Source organism: Fundulus heteroclitus, chromosome 22 (assembly GCF_011125445.2).
Source record: "Fundulus heteroclitus isolate FHET01 chromosome 22, MU-UCD_Fhet_4.1, whole genome shotgun sequence".
In the NCBI taxonomy this organism is placed as follows: Eukaryota; Metazoa; Chordata; class Actinopteri; order Cyprinodontiformes; family Fundulidae; genus Fundulus; species Fundulus heteroclitus.
In genome coordinates this window covers 19,169,829-19,188,098 of record NC_046382.1, presented here as the reverse complement: position 1 = coordinate 19,188,098, position 18,270 = coordinate 19,169,829, and the positions used below count along the sequence as shown (strand labels likewise).

At 38.6% G+C, this 18,270-nt stretch overlaps 1 protein-coding gene across 10 annotated transcripts in view; it reads left to right on the top strand.

The window, feature by feature from the left end:
- The window catches only part of adgrb3 (adhesion G protein-coupled receptor B3), a 166,976-nt gene that overhangs the window by 97,535 nt on the left and 51,171 nt on the right, over nt 1–18,270 (top strand). For 8 of the 10 annotated variants that reach the window (XM_036126590.1, XM_036126588.1, XM_036126585.1 and 5 more), the window contains 6 exons: nt 2,745–2,851; nt 5,613–5,816; nt 9,498–9,566; nt 12,560–12,668; nt 17,211–17,357; nt 17,977–18,052. In XM_036126590.1, the coding sequence (XP_035982483.1) occupies nt 2,745–2,851; nt 5,613–5,816; nt 9,498–9,566; nt 12,560–12,668; nt 17,211–17,357; nt 17,977–18,052 (712 nt within the window). The remainder of the gene's footprint in view (nt 1–2,744; nt 2,852–5,612; nt 5,817–9,497; nt 9,567–12,559; nt 12,669–17,210; nt 17,358–17,976; nt 18,053–18,270) is intronic. The other 2 variants (XM_036126587.1, XM_036126583.1) reach the window with 1 other exon arrangement.

The window sequence follows — 18,270 nt, the reverse complement described above, 5'->3', positions numbered from 1 at the left end:
AGACCCTGTGTGATCCCACCATGAAAAGGGATCAAAGCAAAGCGAAATATTTTTCAAAATAACTGAAAAATATCTGCATTCCTCATTAATGCATGCACCACACATCCACATCTATGAAATGCAAACATTTGTTTTAAGGCTTTAATACATAGGTTTTCATACTTGATAAGCATTTTTTTCTGAAAGGCTCTTATAAGCAAAGAACTAATGTCTGGTCCAGCCATTCAAATAAAAAAAGGCTCAGCCTGGGATCTATCGTTGTGGGATTTCTGTTAAGTTTTTCACATCTCACAGCTTAGTAATTGATATAAAAGCAAGATTCAAAGGTAACTATCTTAATGAAACAGTTTATCTTCAAACAGACCACATGTTTTACTGTTAATTTAGGCAGAATTAATAGCACGTTTCCTCTCTTAGTTAACTGTGACATTTAGGAATGCCAGAGTTAGATCACTAAATGAATGCCTAATTCCCAGGTATCACGCTGTAATGCGATACACCTCTGGTGACTTCATTGAGCCACGGAGCCTCAGAGTATTCTTTTGATGGCTGCAAATGTGACATAAAGCACCCAGGAGAAGCCAGTTTTGAGGGAGACAGATGCTCAACGCAGTGTAAAGCGGTAGGCATGTGATGCTGCCCTGTGGGCAGGCTCATGGTGCTGCATGGGCGCTCCCAGGATGTAACAGTGTTTTGTGCGTGCTCAAGGCTTCAGACATATCTCCAAGTTGTGGCTGTGGAGAAGAGTGGGTGTACGAGGTGGTGTTTTTGGATCTCTTTCTGTTTGTGTGCTGAGGAAGAGGAGATAGTAAAGAGCTTTTATGAAGTGTGGATGCCCAGGGAAATGTTTTGTACCATGGGAGTGTTCCTTTAGGATATGAACCACCTGTGCTGAAGCAGTGAGGTGACGTATGAAGTGCACTCCAAGTTATATTGGACCCTTATGTCGGCTGTGCACCGCGATGTGGGTGGATATTGGGTTGTTCCTCTGTTACTGTATCTCTGTTCAAATACCAGAAAGACAGAGCTGGGAGGTTTTATGGGGTCCTGAATAGAATGGGATTTGGTGTCTTCCCAGTTACCATTGCCCACCACAGCTCAAATGACATCTCCTTCATACTGTGCATATTTGAAAGCTTGCGCATCACACCACTAATCCATTATTATAGTTGGTGACTAGAAAGTAATAAATTCAGCCCACAGTATAATAGATTATTAATTGGACAACTGAATGTGTGTTGCATGCCTCTTGTGGGTAATTTAACATAATTTATGTGTAGAATATTAAATGTATAACGTCTACATCTTATGATGTTTATATTTTTCTTTTTAAGTTTTTACTCATATAAACTGAGCAATCTGGTAAATAGTTGTCATCCTTTAGTCATCTATTATTAGGCCTGATAAGGGTTACTTGCGCTGTATATTACCCAAAAGAAAACAAAGCAGCTATTTGTAAACCTGGATGCTGTGACTGTTGTTGCATTTTCTCCTTTCTTTGTGAGGATTTGAGGTGCATTTCAAAACAAACTAAGAAATCTATTCCTATTCAACTCATCAATCTGCAGATCTTATTTCTCCTGGAATGAGAAATGAAATGGCAAGCAGAGGCTCCGTTTCTATAAAATGACCATTTACTTTAAGGAAATAAAAAGTTATCACGACGTTTATTTTCTTAAAGACACTCATGTAATTTAATTAGCTGTTTGGACTCATCAGCTTTAAAGGATTAAAGAAAACTGGTTAGCTTTTACCCTAGATTTTCTAATTATATTACCAAACTGCATATATACATAGCAAAGAAAATTGTCTTAAGCACTAAACACAGTTGTACCTAAAAGCTAACGTAGATGCTTGGGGAAGGTTTACTATCAACATAAATAAAGGGGGTAACAGAGATGCTAAACTTTGGAAAAGCTTTTCCCACATGTTTAAAACATTTTATCTACATAATGTCATGACAGATGATTGAAAGGACATCTAAGTGTGCTACAGGTTTTTATGCAATACTTGTTCATGATTTTGTGTCTTACTGGTATATAAAGCAACAACGTTATGAGTATGCAGATGTGTAGATACATTTTCTGAAACAGATATTATTAAATGATTATCGTTTTCTAATTTTACCTGGTATGACTTAGCAAATCAATTTATTATTATTATTATTATTATTATTATTATTATTATTATTATTATTATTATTATTATTATTATTATTATACTTTTGCTCATGCTTATCCTCTGCTAATAACTATAATAGCTGAAATGCTCCATGTTTGAGCTTGAAGTTGTAAGCACTATCAACACGACCTGGAAAATAAAATAAAAATACGTAAAATTAAAATCATTCGGACTGTGTCGTTTGCTATAGTAAAGCTATTTTATTCATAAATGTCATTGCTTCCTTACCATATTACCTGTTCTCCCTCTATGCACAACAGTGGGATCAATTTTAACACAAATGCTTGTAAACATCATGGTATTTTGATAAAGGGTTATGTACATATGAGATAGAAATCAGAATAAGGATAACTCTCACAAAAACAATTATCTCTCTGTGTTCTTTTTTTCCTCCCCTTTCCACTCCACCGCTTCCAACTGCCTTTCTTTCCTCCTTTGCTTTGCTCCTAATCCCCTCCACCCTACCTCTCTTTGTGCTCTCTGTGCTTACTCATCTCTGCTCTTATCCCTCATTCACTGATTCCCCTCTCCAAATCTGTGGCTGTCCCCCTCCACTCTTGCAGGCACCACTAGTCGACGCTGCTCTTTGGATCACCGCGGCATGGCCTTTTGGGAGCAGCCCAGCTACGCTCGATGCATAACAAATGAATTCAGATACTTGCAGCAATCAGTAGGTGCAAAGTCAGCTTCCTCTCACAGCCTCTGTGTCCAATGGTTCATAAATAACCTCCCCAGTGTTTTCCCGCCCCCTTGATCTCATCACGCGGTAGCTAAAGATTAACAACTTTCAATAGTGAAGCAAATTAAAATGCAGATTTGGCTGTATTCTCTTTTCAATGACTGGGTATCAGATTGTTTGATTTATTATTTTTTTTGGCATGTTCTTATCTGTGCCTTTGTTCTTATGCTACTCTCCCAAAAACAAGCTGAATACATTATTTTATACATAATGTACTATAATACATTTTATGTATTATAGTATTATTAACATTGTTCCTATTTTAAAAGAAAAACATAGACATACAATCATAGTGTAGTCAATGATCATGTGTGAGCTCTTTTTTTATAACCAATTATTTTTTTTTAAACCTAATGACTTTATGTTGTGCTATTTGAAAAAAAAAAAAAAAAAATATAAATATATATATATATATATATATATATATATATATATATATATTATATATATTACCTGGAAACACAGTAGTAAATCCTTCAGTTCTGCTAACCTCCCTATTACTGGTAAAAGCAAAATGATCCACAAAGGCTCAAATTGCACATAAATACAAAAGTGTAGAGCTGCCAGCCTGGACAAAGAACGATAGAGCTATATTAAGTTATAAAATGAAAACTTTATTGTTCTAACAATGCACTTTTTATGTTTGTACAATATACAATCATGCTATTGCAATATCCTTTTCATTCACTGTGCAAATAAATATACAGACAGACAGATAGACAGATAGATAGATAGATAGATAGATAGATAGATAGATAGATAGATAGATAGATAGATAGATAGATAGATAGATAGATAGATAGATAGATAGATAGATAGATAGATAGATAGATAGATAAAATAAATCACATACTGTTGTAACATAATTATATATTGTGCAAACATGAAAATTATATGACTAAATAATACCATTTTCACATTAAAACATGATGATTTTATTGTTACAACATCATATATGTCTACCTTATAACAATATCATGTTGATGATATTGCAGATACAGTAAGTGGTTGAGAAAATGTCTCGTCTGTCTGAAGTCCTATTTCATGCTTGGATTGAGCCATTCAGATTTTACTGGTATTCAGCTGATTGGACAGTATTGTGATAATCATGTGTCCTCTAAGAAGGAATTTAAAACACATGGGTAGGAATGAGTCTGATCCAATTGAGGTAGAAGCATTTCTCATCAATTCAATCAAACCAGTTTATTTATATATCACCAATTTACAACACATGTCATCGCAAGGCACTTTACAGTCAATTCAATTAAATCATACTGACTGGTTAAAGTTTCCAATCTAAGGAAACCCAGCATATTTCATCGAGTCACAACTTGCAGCGTTCACTTCTCCTGGATGAGCATGTAGCGACAGTGCACAGTCGCTGGCCTTGTGTCATTGACTTTGCAGCAATCCTTCAAACCAAGCATACGTCTAGCGACAGTGGAGAGGAAAACTCGATCAACTGGAGGTGCAGGGGAACTTCATGGATACACACTACACCACCTGACGTGCATTCACACAGGTTGTGTGAATGCACGCAGCCTGTGTCTTCTGTAACCCCCAGTGGGTCGAGGCAGATGATCGTTCATACTGAGCCCGGTTCTGCTGGAGGTTTTACCTTCCCGCTAATGGGTGTTTTTTCTTTCCACTGTCGCTTCATGCTTGCTCAGTATGAGGGATTGCTGCAAAGCCATGTACAATGCAGACGACTCTCCCGGTGGCTCTACGCTTCTCCAGGAGTGAATGCTGCTTGTCGGGACTTTGATGCAATCAACTGGTTCCCTTATATAGGACATTTTTGACCAACCTGTGTAATCTGATTGATTTTGACTTTGTAAAGTGCCTCGAGATGACATGTTTCATGAATTGGCGCTATATAAATAAAATTGAATTGAATTGAATTGAACTGTGTCGTCACGCAGCGTACCTGACGAAATTTGCAGATATATGTTGATCCATACAGGGTTGAGCAAAGACAGAATTGGCCAAAAACAGCCCTAAATTAATGTTTGATCACCTTGTCTTCTATAACAAACTGTAACCTATTTTAACAGCTATAGATTTAGCAATTTAGAAATGTTTCACTTTGTAACAAGAAAATAGATTGTTCTAACAATACTATTAGACACATATACGTTTGCACAATAAATGATGTTCATGTAATATACGTATTGTAAGAAGCTGAAAAAGTTTTTTTGTCATGATGAATATGTTTATTGTTATAACATTTTATTATAAGTATATTGCAATAGCATGATGGTATATTGTACAAACACGGAAAAATATATAGTGAGAACAGGTTTTTACATTATATCATTTTATAGCTCTATTTTTCTTTAGCCTAGGTGGCAGCTCTGGGCTTCCATACTTCTAGTACTGCACCTGTGAACATGTATTTACGGACATAATTCCAGTGCAATGATGTGAAATGTAATCTTGCCATGCAATTTCTGCCTAAATATGAATCTTCTGCTCCAGTTACCTCCTTTATTCATATTGGCTCATTTCAAAACATCCGCAAGGCACAAAACATTTCAGCCCAGCTTAGATATAAGTATCAAATAAAGTGCCTCGAAGAGTCGACTCTTTTCTTCCCAATTTTTTGCACTCCATTTACTCCAAATGTGTAGCTCTGTGTGTGCCTGACAAACTGGCGAGAGGACACTGATGCCCCAAGTTCTTTCCTCTGCTGTTCTTGGAGGTTCAGGGCCATCTTGCAAAGGGCCAGAGGATGCTGGCGGGGGATGGGATGTCCCAGGTTACCAAGAATCTGCTGGACCTCACCCAGCGGAGGAACTTTTACGCCGGTGACCTGCTCTCATCAGTGGAGATCCTTCGCAATGTGACAGAGACCTTCAAGAGGGCGAGCTATGAGCCTTCCTCTGATGACGTTCAAGTAAGTGCTTCCAGCTGCTTCAGTTTAACATGAGGAGTAGATAATCTTTTTCACCAAAAAATATATCAAATAGACAGTAAAAGATTTTTCACTCAACCCTGCATTAGATCAGATAAAGCAGTTTCTAATATTTCTGAAACAACACAAAGGCTCACAAATACCCCTTGTGGCTTTATCATATCTTGAGATCTTGATACATCCTAATCTGTTTCATCTCATCGTGCTGGGGTTAACTGCAGTCTGATCCTCTTTTTGTCAATAGGATGATGGAGATTATAGCTAAAGCTCCACCCCCATCTCCAATAAGACAATTTATGCCCTAAACATTATACCAATGCTGAAGACGTACTTCTCAGGCCTGCATACATGTTACAGTTTGTATATATATTGGTGACTGTATACACCTTGGGATATGCAAAAAGGCTACAGAATAGCAAATAGATAATTATCGTCATTCTGAAGGTAACATTTGAATATTACAGGCATTTATGTGTGTGTAAATGAGGAAATTAATTCCTCCTACTATTCCTCTTATGAGGTTCTTATCTCACTTTGTTACATTATAAAGTTTGTTTTAATGTCATTGTTCCCCACACTAATGTGAGAAATCGATAGAAATCACAAAATTTCCAGGAGCCAATTCTTTGTTTGAAATTTAAAAAAACAATAATAAATTAAATTATTTAGAAGTACACAGTGAGTCCTGTATCACACTGTACATCATCTGCTGACTAAAAAGCCTTTTAAATGGGAAACTATAAACATGTGATCTGCAGAAAACATGAACATAACATACATTCATATTGTTATGTTGTCTTAATATCAGGATTGGTGATCTTCAACCTTTTTTTAAAAAGCGTTGATGAACACAACTAAAAACTTATATTTAGATGCAGGGTAATAACCTCCTTGCAAAGTATTCATGCCACTTTATCTTTTTCACATTACAATCACAAACTTTAATGCTTTTTTTTTTTAATTCATATGTCATATGGAAGACCAACCCCAAGTGGTGCATGTTTGTGAAGTGAAAATAATCTAGTACATGATTTTCAAAAGTGCACTAGATTCAACCCTCCTGGTCCAATTCTTTGTAGAACCACCTTTTGCTGCCATTACAGCCACATTTTTCTCGTTATGACTTTCCTGACTTTGCACATCTGGAAGATGCTTGTTTATTGATGCCTATTCTTCTTCCGCAGATCATTTAAGGTCAGACAAACTAGATACAGAGCTTCTGTAAACAGCAATTTTCAACTCTTGTCACAGATTCTTAACCTAATATAAGTCTGGGCCAGTCAGACAAATTACCATTATTTGCCCCAAACCATTACATTGTAGCTTTGGCTGTATTTTTACATCCCTTGTCCTGCTGGGAGGTGAATCCATTCTAAAGTATTTTGCAGTATCTAACAAATTGACTTTAAGAATTGCTTAAGATTTAGCTTCATCCATCTTGCCATCAACTCTCACTAGCTTTTTCGTCTTTGCTAAATAAGAGCGTCCCCACAACATGATGCTGCCACCACTCTTATGACGGGATGATGTGTTCAGGGTGGTGCTCTGCTATGCAAAGTGTTTTTAATGTAGACCAAAAAGTAATTAGAATGAGTTAATTTTCGTCTCATCATACCAGAGCCGCTACTTCCACGTTTGCCGTGTCCCCTTCATTCCTTGAGGCCACTTGCAAACGGGACTTCCTAGGGCTTTCCTTCAACAATGGCTTTCTTCTTGCCACTCCTGTATAAAGACCAAATTTGAAGAGTGCACAGCTTATTTATTTAATCTTAACACAATTATCTCAGTTGTGGATTACTGCAGCTCTTTCCAAATTCATCATGGGTGTCCTCTAGCTACTTCTGTTTCACCACAGGCTGGGCCTTTGAGTTTAAGTGGATGTCATGCCTTGGTAACTTTGGATTTGTACTCTTTCTTTTATCGGATGAGGAACTCATTAATGCTCTGCGATGTTCAAAGCTGTTATTAAGTTCTCCATCCTTTATGGTTGAAGTTTGTCTTAAACCCAAATGCTGAGATGTAAAACGATGATGTTTTAGGGAAGTAGTCCATAAAAACTTACAAAAACACAGGGTGCATAGACTGGATACTAAAGGCAGCGCTAAGCAAACAACATTGGAAGAATAAGGCGGGGAAAAAACACAACAGATTTAGCATACATGCTGTTTTATTATTATCATTATTGTCATTCTGGATACTTAAACAGGGGCTAGCACATTTTCCGTGTGCATGCATATCCAAAAACATACCTGTTAGGTTAATTGGTTTCTTTTAAAATAACAAATAAAACCAAGGTCCCACAGATAATGGCACCATACCTTTATCCCTGACCTGTCTAGTGTGTTCCATAGTCCTCATAGTAGAAACCTTTAACTGGTAGTGAGATTAGATTACACACAGAAAAAACATCTGTTTACAAAGTGATATCACAAAGCAAATTGTTTACAGTATTGGATTTAGGGTATCGGAGGAAAGGGGGCTGAATTTATAGTCACATCACATTTTTCATACTTTAATTTGTGAAACGTAAGTTCACTTCAAATTAATCGGCAAATGCGTTTTGGTAAATTAAATAAAACCCCAGTAAAATACATTGAAGTTTGGGGTTGTAACATAGTACAATGGGCTGGTTGATGAACATTAAAAAAAACATTGCAAATAAAAAAAAAAAACAGAAACACTATATAACTTATTTAGATATTCAAAAGCTGTAATGTGTAGATTAATGATTGTAACGGATACTATTTTCTTAGTTTTCTGATCTATCAACACTCTCTTTCTCTGTCATAAGAAATGTGGTGCTCATTATTTTCTGTGGAAATGAATGCCAAATGTCCTGGCTATGGATGGGGAACCTCGCCCCATTCAGCCAATTTCTCCCCATGCCACGGAAAAACATATGAGATGAGGAGAACATCCCATCTCTTGTTATTAGGAGAGCTCCATAGTGTGTGTATATGTGTGGGCAGGCAGGAGAGCAGTCAGCCAGCCCAACCCCTCCATGTGCCTGTGCGCTAATGCAGTGTTAAAGTGGGCACATTACCACCAGAGGGAGCATAAGCATTCAAGTAGAAAACAAGATAGCCTGTGTCAAGAGAGGGAGACAGAGAGAGAGAGAGCCACTCCCTCCGGCATATTGTAGACCAGACAAAATAACAAGGCGAAAGATCAGACAGGGGTCCTATTACTACTGTAGGCATGCATCCCCGAGTAGGCCCTGCTTTTCACTGCCAAAGAAGACAATCTGCACAGCTGCTCAAACATTCACTTTCATCTTTTCTTTTTTTTTTTTTCTTATTGCAGCTTGTGCTTGTCTCCTGTAGCAATAAGTGTTCTCTGCAAGCTGCAGGAGATTGGAAGGTGTAGGTTTTCTCCCCCTGCTGTAGCTGAAACACAAATTTCATCTTTTCCCCATTTGTTTACCGACATGGTTCCAGTTGCACATATTTTCGAGTGTTATTGAGCCCTGCAGGGACCATCATTATCCCCTTATAGAAATACTTGGTTTTTACTCCACATTAAAAATGTCTGTAAATCATTCAGAGCAGTTAATGTCAGGATTTTTATTTATTTAAAAAAAAAAAAAAAGCAAACCGGCTCCAGTGCCTGCAATACTTGTGCGTGGGTGAGTTATGTATTTTTCTCTTTCATCGTTTTCCACAGAACTTTTTCCAAATCATAAGCAACCTCTTGGAGGAGGAAAATAAGGAGAAATGGGAGGATGCACAAAAGGTAAGCAAATGTGCTGTGCTCCTAAATAATTCAGATTCCTGCATGAGCATTTTGTCAGAAATGTTGCTTTTCACTCCATCTGAAAAAAATAAAACAGATAAGTAAAGGTCAGGGGTGTTTTAGTTAGGTATTCCCTATACAAACGCAAGGTCATTCAGCAGACTTGACATCTGGTCTCATTTAAAAATCCAGTACCTCAGACTTCCACTTGATGGCAGCAACACAGTCACAGAAACTGTCCAGCCATTAACGCTGCAGAACTCATTCCTCTTGCCTGCACATTGTTTTATCCAGCCCACAGAGATCATCGTGTGATTAGAGTAGCACTTAAGTTGAATTTTAACAAATGCACAGTCAATTCAGACATTTTAGATCTTGAGGCAAAGCAGCCGCATCTCCAATTCCTGCCTGACTTGTGTGACATTGACACCGCAACCCAGTGGTGACAGAACAAAAATGGTAAAATATCCCCTACAAATAAAAGGAGATACACCAGAACATGAGCTGTGTACCCTCGTGGATGCACTCCCATCTTGAGGGGTGGCATATCTTGTTTTGAAAACTGCCCCCGGTGTCTAAGACAACCTGAACTCTGAAGTCGCACATATCCAGACTCTGACAGAGACGCCATCTGTGATGACCGCAGGTCTGCAAAGGGCATCTGCTCAGGTGTCACCTTCAGTGGTAAACTGACTGAAATAGGGTGTCACCTGCTTTGACACATCAAGAAGAAGCTGCCCCACACCCCCCCCTTAAATAAGCCAGATCTCTCCTGCTAGTTGGCAGGAGATCATCCTACTCCAGCTAAAACCGAAGCAGTTTTAAGCACTGCACGGAAAGCCTGGCTTTGCTGTCGATACAGGTAGTAATTAGGTGTTTACATACTGGAGCCTCTGTTTACCAGCCCCCATCGAAATGTTGTCTGAAAAGGAGAGCTCATAAACAAGCGGTTTCATTAGTCGGAATGCGTCAGAGACGGGTACAGACAGATTAGAGAAAATGTAGGCACTGGAAATGTTTGTGGCTGATTGAGCACCGAGAATGTAGATGTGACAAGATAAATTATTTCTGTAGTGATTAATGTGTGTGTCTGGTTTCATCACCCCGGCGATTGGACAGCGACGTTGCCCGATTCCAACAGACACCGCTCTGACTTCACAGCTAAATGTTCTTCGCACTTGTGGGTTTTGCTTGCATTAATGAGCTCCGTTTCCACATCACCCACACACGCGCTGCGCACTGTGGACGTTCAAAACTCCCCTTACATGAAACACCTCACTATGAGCTTTAGCTGGCTGCAGGGTTGGCTCTGTGCAGAGATCACTATATATTCACCTCTTGTCACTGTTACCATGGCAAGCAAAGGAAGAGCTCTGTCTACACAACCTCCACTGCAGCCATTTCCCCATGCCGCCTTCACATCCTGCGGTTACCATGGAGACGAGCAGCAAGAGCATGACTGCACTCTGCGTCAGACGTGCCGGAAGGGGCGATGTGGTGCTCCACCCCCGGCCCAACCCCTACCCGCCACCCCACCCCAATCCCTGCGTGGCTTTCACTCTGCTGTGTCAGAGGCTTTCGACTTCACCATCACTGATGAACTTAGCCGGCTTAACGGCAGCTAATGTGTAGGCACGTGCAAAATACAAGTTACAAAAGTGGCAACAGAGGAGGGACTGAAATACCTACCTCAGGTGTTTGCATGATATCAGCTCAGACGAGGGTGTGAACCGCTAATTTCCACTCAAAGGCTTTTTCTAACCTCACAGCGTTAGCAAGGTGTGTTCACACATTTGTCCGAGCCATGCACCGGTATTTGCACAACTTGAGAGGAACCGTGTCTAGCACTGAAATGTATTACATCACTGGTTTGTGCTGCTGGGGGTTTGTGACATGTTAATGCACAACACATTCACATTTAGCCAGGAGTATTTACATAATTCCAGATTCTTTCAGAACACAGCTATAGCTATTTAAATCCTAGCTATTAGATCAACATGCATTCAAATTCTTGATTTGTAGGGCACAGCTGACTGGACCAGTAGTGCTATAGGTCTCGCCATGTCCCCGTTGCAAGCTCTCGCCTAGTGCCAATGCACATCGGGTGGCACATGGACAGAAGCAATTGCCCTTAACTTGGCTGGGCCTTTGAAAGCATTAGCCAACCAGCAACTGTGCTGGCAGAGCTGCTGATTACAGTTCTGATGCTGATGTTACATGGGTGGCTCAGCTCGGGTTTTATTATTTATTTTGAGTATTTATTTTTATTTCTGTTGTTTGGTTTATTTTTTTACTTGTTTTAAGAATATTCTAAGGAAATTATTCAGAGCAAATAAGATTAGGCATTAAATACGTCACTAAAGACAGGTCCTTTATCCACCACAATTCTCGGAAACAATCAAACAAAACAAAAGAACAGTAAACCGTGTCAATAGAGATCACGATACATCAAAAGAAACAGTTTACAGCAACTGCAGATGTGTGGAAAAGATAAGCACTGAATTTTAATTCCTGAAAAAACAAGATGGCAGAGACTGACACATGAAATAGTAGTCGTATGCCAAGACGATGCCTTGCAGATCACTTTTACCTGAAAATGTGTCATTTAGTAGATAAAGCAGCTGAAGGACGACAAGTGTTTGGAGTCCAGGGTCAGGGTTTTTCCTTTTTGTTTATTATTTTATTATATTTTTTTTTCATGTAAGACACAATTTTCCAGATCGTGGTCCACCTTTGCTTAGTGACTTTACAATATACGATCTTTTGCAAGTATCAGTACTGGACATAAATCATCAGCCAAAACTTTAAAGGGAAAACTTTGAAAACCTGGAAACTTCTATTTTTGCATAGTATGTAAATATTTGGTATCAACAAAAGAAATAAAATGCTGTTTTTTTTAATCCTCGGTATCTCTTCATTAATATTTACCAATGCTGAATTGTACGATAATGGAAGGATGTTTAGTGTCCTCTTGTCCTTCTTATCTTGTTCAGATCTACCCTGCGGCAGTGGAGCTCATGCAGGTCATTGAGGAGTTCATCCATATTGTTGGGCTGGGCATGAAGGATTTCCACAATGCCTATCTGATGACTGGAAACTTGGGTAAGAATCAACTCCCTCTCTCCCTCCCAGACTCACTGCCTCCGAGTTCGTTTTCACCACTTATCTCATCTCGATGTGGACACATAATCCCAGCGCTGCGCTGTCTCCCTGAGTCAATTTCCCCACCATCATTAAATTAGGATAAATGGTGGATGGTAAGGTTGAGGGGAGTAAAATTACTGCAAATCAATAATCTTAATTAAAACTGATCCTGTGGTCTCAATGAGCTAAATTCCCATGACACCGACAATTCCAGTATCACAAAAATAAAGGAGGGGAGTGACTCGCCAAAAGTACATTCCGTGCACATTTATTGTTTCAAATGCTTATTTCAAGAATAAGATCAAATATTAATTGTGTATTTGAAGTTGAAATAATTCCGTCTGACATGACATCACTGTGAAGCTCTTTGAGCAAGGCTTGATTAGCAGTGTGTACCCTGAAGGATGTTTTTTGCAGAAGCGCATAAACACAAAAAGACTGTCATTTCCTTGCAACATTCTTGAACAAAATAAATAAAATAAAAACATACTATGCGAGTTACTGATGAAAGGCCAAGCAAAATTAGCAAAGTTATTCTTTGCAGCTATAATGAGCTTTTCCGGTACACTGATTTTTGTATATTTTACATCTCCCCTTGTTGGTCTCTGGAGTCTGACTACAGAGTTTATGCAATATTTCTTTTCCTTGGAGTTCCTTTGTATTCTTTTAATTTCTGTTGCATAGCATCTTGGATGATCCAAGGTCCCTGTGGTCTCATTTTGATTTCTTTCTCTATAATGAATGGCATCTCACTACCATGGAATAGTAGAACTGTGGGCTTGACTCAGTCATGCATGTGAATGCGTACATTTACTGTGGGGCTTTAAGAGGGTCGATTCTTACTTTTATTCCTCACAATAGACAACATTTGACCCACTTCCAGCAATTGCTTTCACTACGTGAGTCGTTACAGTGTGTGATTTCAATAATGTTGAATACGTAGCCCCCAAGAACCGCACACTGTCGTTGAATGAATGGATCTATCAAAATGTCATTATGACACTGTGTAAGAGTCACATTAACTGATAGCGTTGGACTTAGAAAGAAGCTTAAGTGCATTTCATAATGCCAGGCATAATACTTTTTCCATGTAAGAATATCTCTGTGCTCTTCTTTGAATTAATCCTTTTTTTTAAACTGTCTTAATGGCATTTGTCCCCACTTTACAACCAAAACGTATGAAATTAATCTGTGTACAGCATTAATAGATAACTGACTAAGTGCAAAGTGTGAAAAACTTAAAAAAAGTTGCCTCATCAAAAAGTTGTAATGGAACTTTTCTTGTAAGGGTTTTGATTTTACAAAACTAAACAGATAAAAGCTTTTGTGTGATGTTTACTGCCTCTTAAGTGTATGTTAAGTCTATTTCATGGGTTTCAAACTCTTATTGCTATCGTGACATGGAAAGATGAGTGAATATTATTTATTTACAAAAGGCAGAAGATCTTTACATTTGTGGTTTGAGCTAGGATTTAGATATGCAACAGTAATTTCATTTGGACTGAATATATGAAATCGCTGAAATAAATTTCTCTATGTATTGTGCATAATTTAACCTTTTCTTTTGTGCACGTTTCTAAATTTTACAACTGCACAGGTATAGGCCATTGGAAAAATGTATTACTATCCCTTAAATCTTTTGAAAATATATAATTTCACAGCCACACATTTCACAGTGTGTTTTTTCTTGGGATTGTATGTAGTAGACCAACACAGGCAGTAATGTGAAGTGGTTTGTTTGAAATCATCAGTGAACAAAGAGCATCATGAAGATCAAGGAACACAGGAGATAAGTCGCAAATAAAGTTGTAGAAAGGTTTAAAGGGGACATATCATGTAAAATCCACTTTTTCAGTCCGACAGATTTTGTTGTGGAGTACTTAGTCTCTTGGAATTAATATTTGTGTGTAGTCTGTTCAGGTGCTGTGTACATATCTTTATGCTATGTTTTGGTCATAGGTTTCAAGCCGTTAAGTTTTCTCTATTCTCCTTTAAAGGTTTTTGAACAATTACCTCACAGTATTTGCTGTAGAGCTGCTAAACAAGGCCACGGACTTCCAACTTAGCAATTTTGTGAATCTGCTATTTTTATTTTTTGCTGAAATTTTGTCGTCCAGGCTGAAGGATGCAGAAGCTACAAGCGGATAAGTTAAAATGTTAGGTTAGGGGTTTAACCCACACAATTCATTACACCATCCCCCAGCATACTAACAAAACGGCTGAACAGGGTTGAGTGAATCTTGGAGGGGGCCGCGGTGTGAAGTGGCTCATTTGTTTTTAAAAAGACCACACCAAACAAGTTCCTCCCAGGCACATCTCGAACTGGGGCAGAAGAGGGGCTGAAGGGGTAAATTAACAAGGAATTCAGATAAAAGCACTGCAGTTCCACTTTTTACATACCACAACTGAATGATTTAAATGTGAAAAGGAAGAACTTAAAAGCATGATATGCTTGTCCCCTTTAAAGCAGGATTAGGTTATAAACACTAGCCATCTTTCCCATTTGAACATCTAACAGAAAATTAATTAATTCCATTATCTAAAAATGGCAAGAATAAAACACAACTGAAAACCTACCAAGGCATTACTGTCTTCTTATCTAAAAGGTAGGACAAGGAGAAGAAGCCAAGACTCTGGGACTCTGTAAAAATCACATCTGAAGCTCTACAAATCTGTCCTGGAAGAAGAAACCCCTAAAATCAAACTAAAGTCAAAGCATGGCCTGTAAATTTGCCAAAAGCCATAGAGTGGACACACAAAACTTGTGGAATGAGGTCCTCGCATCAATTTGACACCAAATGTAACTTTTTTGCATATCATAAAAACAAACTCTGCACACCACCCCAAACACACCTTCAACATCATGAACAAGAGTTCATGGGAAAACAGGGCAATCCTTGAAGAGAACCTGTGTTTAAAGAATTTTTTTTTTATAAAATTCCAATACAATTCATTGTGGTTGTAGAGGGGCAAGTGCAAAAAAATTTCCTTTCAGTAACTTTGTGGAGCACTTTATCTAGTGAACCTTCATGGAGGTCATAGTTTATGGATAATTGGTATATGCTGGGAAGCTGCATACTTATTAGGAGTCAGACATAATAATTTCAGCCCACAACACTCCATCCTCGTGGTCACATGGCCCTTTTGATTAGCGCAATGGATGGTTTGGTGGATCCATTGGTGGAAGCCAAGTGGGAAGCATCTGGCTGAGTAAGACATTGCTGCATCTTTTTGTCACTTATTTATGGCAGCCTCTTGACACTCGGATAAATAGTGGCCGCCACTGTGGTACCGTCTTCTGCCCTGCTACTTTTGGTAAATAACCTTAATTGCAAAAGGCTCTCCAATCCAGCAACTCATTCTCACTCCTTTTGAACATTTGGAGGACACAATAAAGCTTGAGACATCTTAAAATAAATTATGCTGAATACACCATGCATTTCTGCCATATTTGTTTTGAATCTTTTAGTGCGAATGGTCATATTACTAGAAATACCGTTTTTATTTGCAGGTGTTTTTTTCCTTCAAGCAAGATGTTTATTATGAGTTGATACATTGAATATGATATAATGTTGCCAAAATTATAGGGCTGTTTGTGCAATGCACATAGACATGCTGTGACTGCTTTACCTAAGTTCCCAAACTGGATAAAGCAGGTGTGAAATTTTTTATTAACCTGCAGAATTGCTTAAAAAACCAATGAAATACAGCTTGCCTAGGATTTTGTTATTCGTCATTGTGTGCCCTGCGACTAAAACCACATGCCCAAATAAACACACTCTTACCACCGCTGCTCTCAACATCTGGCGCTGGGAACAAGCCTCCTGCTGCTCGCTGATTTCAAGCTTACTATAGGATCATCCCAGATACACAGGCACACACCTCCACTGTCACAGATTTCCCTCAATCATGGAGTCGTGCCAGGATATAAATTGTACTACCAGAAGAGCACAATGAACAATGGAGTTTTTACATCAATGGTGGGATTAGCTGGAGTTTCCCCTTTGCTGAGCCACCACCTGACTGGGGCCTGATATGATAGCAGGTAGAAAACGGTGCAGCTTTGTCCTCCCCCTTGTAAATTTGAGGCCTTTTTTTTTGGTTGTTAATCCATGGTGTTTTTTTGTTGTTGTTATTAGCTTAGTACACACTGTTTTTTTTTAGCTTCACAACAGGCAGATGAGAGAATGAGAGGTGATAAGTGAGATTAGCGGTTCTCCAGTTGTGATGGGCCTGTTTTAGGTTTGATTTAAGACTTTCTGATGGATGTGCTGCTGGCTCATCTTAAATCTTTGTATTGAAGTATAAAGCTTTTGTATAGAAATATCCTGGCAAGATTGGCAAGGTTTTCCCTATATTTGTCAATTACTTCCAAAGCAAAAATAGACTGTTTTCAGTCCTTCTTTTTGTGTCTGGTTTAACTGATCATGAAATGATCTTCAGACTCATATATACCCTGGAGTACATCTGTAATCTATATTTCTTTATTGGTTTCTGCAGTGGCCAGCATACAGAGACTTCCAGCCGTGTCTGTGATGACTGACATCAACTTCCCCATGAAAGGTCGTAAAGGCATGGTCGAGTGGGCCAGGAACTCGGAAGATAAAGTGGTCATCCCAAAGGGCCTCTTTGTTTCCCAGTCAGCAGGTATATTACTGAATACATCCAGTATTTCATGGAGTCACAGCCACTCCTGTCCAAATCTTCTTCTTTTTTTCTCAAAGCCGTACACACAGACTTCATGCATTAACTTGGTTCTTTGTCAAACTTTAAAATGAACACAGACACCGATGTTTTAAATAACCTTATGACAGATCCTTCAGTCCCCTGAGGAAGCTCTTATTGTTTATTTATGTTGCATCACCAACTTTTTGGTATTATAAATTTATCAAGAAATAATTTTCCTGTGCTGTTTTTACTCATCAATTCCTATTTTGTGGCATGCATTCACAAACTGCAGCTGCCACTTTATATCCTAATCCAAAACTAGGCAAATTTGTTAACTGGTTTAATCAGTCTTATCTGTTACGAATCAAAGAGGACAAAAGAAGTCACTGATTAGGACTGAGTCGTGTGCAGTCACAGCTGCCTCACGGTGCTTTAGACTGGGTATAATAAGGCAGACTCCCTGAAAGCATTTAGGAGTCATGTTTTACAAAATTTTAAACCCTATGGAAACATTTCCACTGCTTTGTTTAAAATTCAGCGTCTGTTGAAACAGGTGTGCATTCAAAACCATCACCTGATCCCTCATTTTCTATTTCAGACATGGAAGGATCCCCTGTGTTCATTCTGGGAACTGTTCTTTACAAGACACTTGGACTCATGCTACCTTCACCAAAGTAAGGAAAACATGTCTCTTAGACACATGACAGTAAATAGGACTTCCAAGGGTTTTATGAGTTTTGAAGGCGATGCCTCGTCTAATGTTTTCATCACAAACAAATGAACATGGACAAAAACATGCAAATGTAGCACATGCCTCAGATTTTGAAGGGGTCGGATGAGGGTAAGTGTTTTAAAAAGCAGTTTATCTTTTGCTTGTGAAAACGTTCCAGCT